At 37.4% G+C, this 7,287-nt stretch overlaps 1 protein-coding gene across 1 annotated transcript; it reads right to left on the reverse strand.

Annotated features, from left to right (window-relative positions):
- Positions 1-233: 233 nt before the first annotated feature.
- Positions 234-6,481, reverse strand: LOC113017469 (butyrophilin subfamily 3 member A2-like). The gene is made up of 6 exons (XM_026160618.1): positions 6,425-6,481; positions 4,347-4,434; positions 3,814-4,152; positions 2,876-3,154; positions 1,346-1,465; positions 234-962 (listed from the first exon to the last, which is right to left on the reverse strand). Exons 1-6 carry the CDS (start codon positions 6,452-6,454, stop codon positions 433-435), a joined length of 1,386 nt encoding a protein of 461 aa, XP_026016403.1. The 5' UTR covers positions 6,455-6,481; the 3' UTR covers positions 234-432.
- Between the last annotated feature and the right edge of the window lie 806 nt (positions 6,482-7,287).

A 7,287-nucleotide genomic window follows, 5' to 3' on the forward strand; every position in this document is an offset into this window, starting at 1 on the left:
AGCAAGAAATATATTCCAGAAAAACTCATCCTGACTTCTTGGACAGTTGTTCATTGTTTCTCGCTTCTTTCTCTGACAGTTTCTTCTAAATGTCTTTCATTTCTTTAATTCTCTCTCAAGTGTATCCCCATGTGATGTCTGTGTTGTGTGTGTATGGTCGGGGGGGGGGGGGGGGGGGGGGGGGGGGTCCCATTTCACTGCATGTGGCGAATAAAGCCTTGATTGATTGATTGATTGATTGTTTAAAAGTATATAGTATAAATATAAAGCAAACAAATAAAGAAACATTAGGCATCACATTGCAAAATGACAGCAAGAGAAAAAAAACAGCAAAATCCATGTTTTGTTTGTCGTGTTACTCAACACACAACACGACAGCTTGTCCATGTGATTTTAGCAAGAAATATATTAAAGAAAAACTTACACACCTGTTCATTGTTTCTCGCTTGTTTCTCTGACAGTTTCTTCTAAATCTCTTTCATTTTTTTGTTTCTCTCTCAAGTGTTTAATAATTTGTTCCTTGTCTTTTTCTAGTTTTCCCTTTCTTTCTGTCATTTGGATTATAATGTTCTCTGTTTCCTCCATTAGCTTTTCTGTCATCTTTAACAGTTCTTCATGTACTTCTGTTCTCTTTTCCAGGTCAGTTTTTTTATCTCCACGCTTATTCATTTTTTTCTCTTTGTCAAAAGTTGGGGCTTTGTCTTTCTCCAACGTTGTCTTGATCTCTTTCATCTCTGTCTTGTCCTCCTGCAGCAGTGTGTTGAGTTTTTCTCTCTGGTCCTTCAGAAATGTCTTCTGCTCCATCAGTTTTTCAATGGTTTGTCTGACAGGTTTTAAATCTTCCTCCTTGTTCTGCAACTCATCTTCAAGTCTTTTCTTTTCCTCACATTCTCTCTGTAATATTTCCTCCTCCATCTCTGTTTGATGTAGTTCATTTTCGTCCTCATCATGTTTGCTGATTTCTGTGTGAATAAAAATGCAAAAAAAAAAAAATGTTGAAAAGTAATATCGCTGAGCGCTAAAAAAACAGACTTGCTTGCTACAGTAAACATTTTTCCCCCAAAATTTCACATTTGCAGGGGAAAATGAAATCATAAACACAAAAAAGTTAAATAATTCGCACTGAAACAGTGTTAATTAAACCTAATAAATATCAGGTAGATATATATATTGTGTTTTTAAGAAACATTTTAAAGTAAAACACTAAAAGAATATAGATTACGTTGGTTCCAAAGGTAGGGATAAATTTAGTAATCAGTACATGTTTAAAGTTCCAAACTAATGCATCCATGAATTTAATGATTATCTGCGTTTGTCAGAAAATTATGATAAAGTTAGAACTTACTGGTTTTCTTTTGTCCGGATTTCCATATTAGTAATACTGTTGTACCAATCAATATTAAGCAAACAGCTAGGTTGATAGTAATCGGAACAGCAGGATTACACTGGACCAAGTAGAAATCACCTTAAATTAGAAAGCACACAGAATGTACTGTCTGTAAATAAGAAGTAATGTGAATAACTAATAAAGTCAGGCCATAGCTGGACTGGCCATCGGGCACACCGGGCATTTGCCTGGTGTTGGCAGATGTGTAAAGATAGCTCAGTTGTTTGGTGGTGGCTATGGCGGAGCTTCCACTGAGGCCAGCAGGTGGATGAGGGAAAAGAGGGGAGGCAGAAGGAGGAGAGACCTGATGCGGCCGCAGGTGAACTGAACTTCAGGTAAGAAGTTATGACCTGCAGTCTATCTGGGTCAGATATAAACCAAGTTTAGGTGGAGTTTATTTTAGTTGTGCTGACTTTTTACAGTCAGTTACAATAACTCGTACTGCGTACTAGCTAGCATGACGGAGTTTCTATACAGCTGGGTGGGTGTTATGATGTTACTGATAGTGAACTTTATTTTATTCATAAGGTTAGTTAGTAGAGTTGGTCACCGTCCCGTATTCAGAGAAAATATTACGTGTTTCGTATTGAGCTGAAAAGAAACAAAGTTTGTCCCGTACTTCAGATAGAATGAAAAAAGACACAAAGCTGGAGTTATTCTGTGTCTTTGCTGCACAGCTGCCTCTTCTTCTCTCATTCTCTCCCCCTCCCTCTCCTGTTGCTACTTCAATCATGAAACTGATCAATGATCAGCTGATTGGATTTCCTGACACCATTCCCGTCTCTCTTGTTTATTTATCGCCCACTTTGCGCCAGAAAGAGGAAACCAGCAGATGTTGCGCTAAACAACAGCAGCATGTTTAAGCTTGATCAGTTGTTGTTAGAATTTATTTAATATTAATTTCTAGCATCAGCTGATGTTTGCTGGAGCCACAGCTGTAAAGCTGCTGGTCATGATATTGGTTTGGATATGTGGTGAGAGGGAAACATGAAGATGAAACCAGGAGATGTCCTTACTGAATCATCAGAGCTGAAAAGGTGACGGAGAAACAGGTTTAACTTTAGGTGACATGAATGAATTGAAGGGAAGTTATGAACTGTTTCTGAGAGGATCCTTTTCTACATAGCTGACAGCTGGTAACTGTGCAGGGGAGGGTCCAGCAAAGTTTTGACAGGGGGCCAGTTAGGGAAATTGACAGGGAATGGGGGTCACAAAGAAATACTTTTCTTTCTTATTCTCATTTAAAATGTCTAGCTTATAATAAATAATTATCTGAATCTTACAACCAAAGTTTTTGTCTGATGTAAAATGTATAGAAATCATACATATATACCAACAAGACAGTTTACATCACTGTCACAACAGCGTTTGTTTTCATTCAAATGCTTTTTGGCTCTTCCTATAATACCTGGTGGGCCGGTCTCTAGTCAAAATGCCCGAATTTTTGTCCCAGTCCAGCCCTGAGTCAGGCATATATCATTTTTCTACCTGATACATGGATATGTGCTTCTTCAGTCTGGTTGATGTACTTCTGTTGGACTCTGCAGGTGAGACTGTAGGTCTGTCTCTTGTTCACAGTCACAGTGCTGCTGACAGTATAGAGGTCATCAGAACCTTTGGCACTGTTTGTAGATTCAGCTGTGATTTGGTTTCCTTGACTGTTCAGCCAAATCACCTGAGGCTCTGGATACCAGCCGTTAGATTTGCATTTAATGAAGATTTCATTTTCGACTTTGGATATCTCCATGACTACAGAAGAAACAGAACCTACAGAGTAAAATAAGGATAAAAGTTACTTGGAATGCAAAGTTCAGAATTAAATCATTTTTGAATTATTTCAATGGTTCATGTTAGTCCAAATTCCTTCCCGATTACCTTCAATTACCCTGTGGTCACGCCATATACTTAAGCTTTTTGTTGAAATGGTACAGTGGCCTAAATTGTAATTATAAATACTACTATGCTCTTCTAAAGATCCATTGTGGTTGTCCGATTTAATCCTGTTACATATTTAAATGTCCATCTGGTCAGGTCAAATGCTGTTTTTCTTTTGTTGTCTTTTCACCCAGCTGCCCAAATGTTCCTCTCATTTGCCTTAATGCCCTATGAAATGTCTCTAATTCTAAATACCCTCACTATCTTCCACACCTCTCTCCTCTTAGTAAACTGCACTTCTTGAGAACTCGATAAACTATGCCATGCGTCTGGTCAGTCCAAATCTCAATCCAGTTAGCTATGTTAGCTCAAGTAAGAACTAATCTGTCTTTCCCAAAATGTATTCAACTTATATGCTCCTGTAGATGATTCACTTCCCAGTAGAATATCCATCTTGTCATCCAAGGTAACCTTCTATTATTTGTCAGTATCCCATCCCTTAATGTTTTTCCTTTTTTTTTTAACAGCAAATAGTATTGATGTCAACTTACCAACAACAAGCTCCATCCCAGTTTCTGCACCAATTTCAGGAACAAGGCAGTTATACATTCCTGCATCAGACACTTGCACTTTGGAGAGTTTCAATGAAATGTCACCACATTTCAGTTTGTTGACAGGCAGTGATGTTCTTCTGGAGTATAAAGTATTCTGAGTCACGAGCTCCACATCGTCCCGCTTTAAATGGACAAATCTTGGTTTAAGGTCACGTCTAGACCATTCCACAGTCAAGTCAACAGCATCCCTAGCTGGATCTAGCTGGCATGGTAAAATGATGTTATCACCTGTCATTGCAACCAATGGGTCAGTTGGACCAATCATCTGAGACTGACCTGTGGATAAAGTATAATAAACGAATAATATAATTACACTTCCTTTGGGTAATTTTTCTTGGGCTGCAATTTCCCAGGTGGTGTTTTCTTTATATCTTTCTTCCAGTTGTCTTGCAACACTCCCAAAACATATACACAAAAACTCTCACCACATTAACATTATGTTCATTGTTCAATATTACTCTGCAACTTACCTCCACAATGCCATGTTAGAAGAAGAAGGATAACATCATGATAGAAAAACAAGAGAAGCCTGTCCTTCATTGAACGCATTCTCGATTTCTGCATAGTAAAAATAATATAAATACAGTGGGTATGGTAAGAATTCAGACCCCCTTAAATTTTCACTTTTTGTTATATTGCAGCCATTAATGTACACACAGCATCCCATATTGACAGAAAAACACAGAATTGTTGACGTTTTTTGCGGATTTGGAGGAGGTAGAGCAGGTCATCTGCTAATCTGAAGGTTGGTGGTTGGATTTGCATGTAAGATTGAAAGCACATCCATAGAAAAAACATTGTGTGAATTAAGCCCTTTCAGTACTCAGAGTAGAAAATTGCTAAGAACCATTTACCTGTGATATCAGTTACACAGTTTCAAATTTATACATATATTCTGTTGACCTTATCTTTAGTTGTTAAAGTTTTCAGTGCTGGTACAGTTTGCCTAATAAATGTGCTCAATAATGAAACAGATGTTGATTTAAAAGTAGTTTCACACACACGTGCATATAAATCACTCTTGGGGCTCCCTGGTGGTCACACCAGTTGCAAAAAGACAAGAATTTCGTGCATTAGCCTACAATGGCAAAATGGTTGAATCAGAGGGAATACAGTAAAAAATGTCAAAAAATACAACTTTTTTTCAAAATAAAATGCTGACATTACAGGATGCATGGTTTTATACTACAAGAGAGCATAAAAAATGTGGTTTCAGTAGAAGTGAATGGGGCATTTTTGTGTCAAAAGACACTACACAAAAAATGCAATCAAATCGATGATGTTGCTGTTCTTTGACATGCCCAAGAATCTAATCGCCCCAATGTCACATCCTCATCCTATTTATTATATGGAAAATTATTTTTTGTGAGTTTGTTTGAATAAATAATTAATACATCAGATGTTTAAGCTGTCATTTAAAGGCTTAAAATCCTAAAAACAACACCAACAAATGTTTTATAATTTTGAAAAGTGCTCAATTTGATTAAGTGATTAATCAGCAGAGTATGGATGACATCTAGTTCAAAACTGTGAATAAAAAGAACAACAACAACATGATTGCCAAATAAATAAAAGTCCTGAGAAGGCCATGTGGGTTTTTACAGTGTAGTAAACTGTAGTAGCTGCTGCTATATCTTCCTTTGAAAGCAGAAAAGTGAGCTCTCTCGTTTTGATTGACAGAGTACAGAATAAACCTGTTGAGCTTAAAGCTTAAAATCAACCAAACACCTCCAAACATACAGGGTTTTTTTCTGAGGAAACTGTCTCTGCCCCCAAACAGCTGAAAAGTCGTGTTAACTGATGATTTTCACAGTTCAACACTTTAATCTCAGTAAATTCTACAAACGTGCTTCATCTTCAGTCATTTCAGACAGCTGGGCTCCTGAGTTTGTATCAAGCAGTCATTTTCAAAGAAGAAACTGAAATTATTCATGTGAGTTGTCCGCCCACTCTGTAAACAGCAGACCAATCAACACCAGGAATGTGGCATTGACAGAAAGAAAATCTGAGAAACCTGCTGCAGTCAGTCAGCTCTGTGTTTTATCTCTATTTGGCAAATACATTAAAGAAAAGCACAAAGACTCAGCCAAGGCTGGAGGTGACCCATCAAACACTCACCAGGAACACAGATCAGCTTAGACTATGACCTTTTAGTTTAAAATTAACTTGCTCAGTATCAGTGTAACTTAAGCACATGACTAAAACTGAAAGCTCAGAGTTTCTTTTAAGTCACCTTGATGAGACAAAGTCCTGCTTTACGTGCAGGTCTCTGCACGATTCCAAGAACAGTTCTTTATAAACATAATACAGCTTTTTGCTGCTACATTTGGAGCTTTGTGGGAGCTTTTAACAACTGACAGACATTTTTCATCTTGTATGTGCTCACAGTTTGACAGAGAAACAACAGTCTGACTTTATTCAGAAACATGTAGAAAAAATCCCTTTGTTTTTCACATTTTTAGTGTTTTGTTATAAGGTTCTTGTTTGTTTGTTCTCTGACTCAAAACAAATTAAAAACGAAAACAAACAAATAAAAAAAAAGACTTACCACAGATAAAGACCCTAGACGCTGACACATCTGTCACTCTCAAAGTGAAACAAGTCGCTGGAGCCGAGCAGGAAACGAAGACTGAGACAATGATTAACGAGTCACTGCAAACCAGACACTCAAGTCTGATCAGTTTCTAACGTTCACTGCTGCACATTCCTTGGTGTTTATCACATAAACGCTGAGCATGACGAACACAGGGACGGTTGACCTTGATTGCATATTGCATCAGTTCAATGCCGAATCCGATCATGTGTAAACCAAAGAGGAGCTCAAAATGGTTTCAGGAGTTTCTTATTACCTTCAACAAGAAGCTCATGTTTTTGGCAACATTTGCATTTCATTCTGTCTGTAAACACAACAGCTCTAAAAGTTTGAATGTATTCTGATAAAACTCTGTAGGGTGTAGAGCAGGATCGTGTTATAAAAATCCAATAAAATCTGGCTTACATCCATCGAGGTCTTCACCGTAAACTTTATGATTTGTTGGTTGAAAATTGACAAAAAAACTTAAAAGTGAAAAATTATGATTTTTAAAAGTGTCCTGTGTAATTTCAACATTTATAAAGTACAAAGACTTACAATATCATATCACATTTGACCTCTGACCTCTCCCCAAGTTCAACGGATCAACCTGAAAGTCAGAGTAATGATAATGTTATATAGAGCCATTTATTTAAAACGGTGTCATTGTTGGTACTGACAGCATGTAGAGAATGATACATGGGGATTGTAAATATCAGGTTACTTTGGACCTCTGACCTCTTCTTTAGGGTCAAATATGGTCAAACTTTCATAAAATGTTTTTCATCTATGCTTCAAATTCTGTTGCCTTTATTCTGTTGCCGTGCTTCACGACTCTG

This window comes from Astatotilapia calliptera, unplaced genomic scaffold (assembly GCF_900246225.1).
Source record: "Astatotilapia calliptera unplaced genomic scaffold, fAstCal1.2 U_scaffold_13, whole genome shotgun sequence".
In the NCBI taxonomy this organism is placed as follows: domain Eukaryota; kingdom Metazoa; phylum Chordata; class Actinopteri; order Cichliformes; family Cichlidae; genus Astatotilapia; species Astatotilapia calliptera.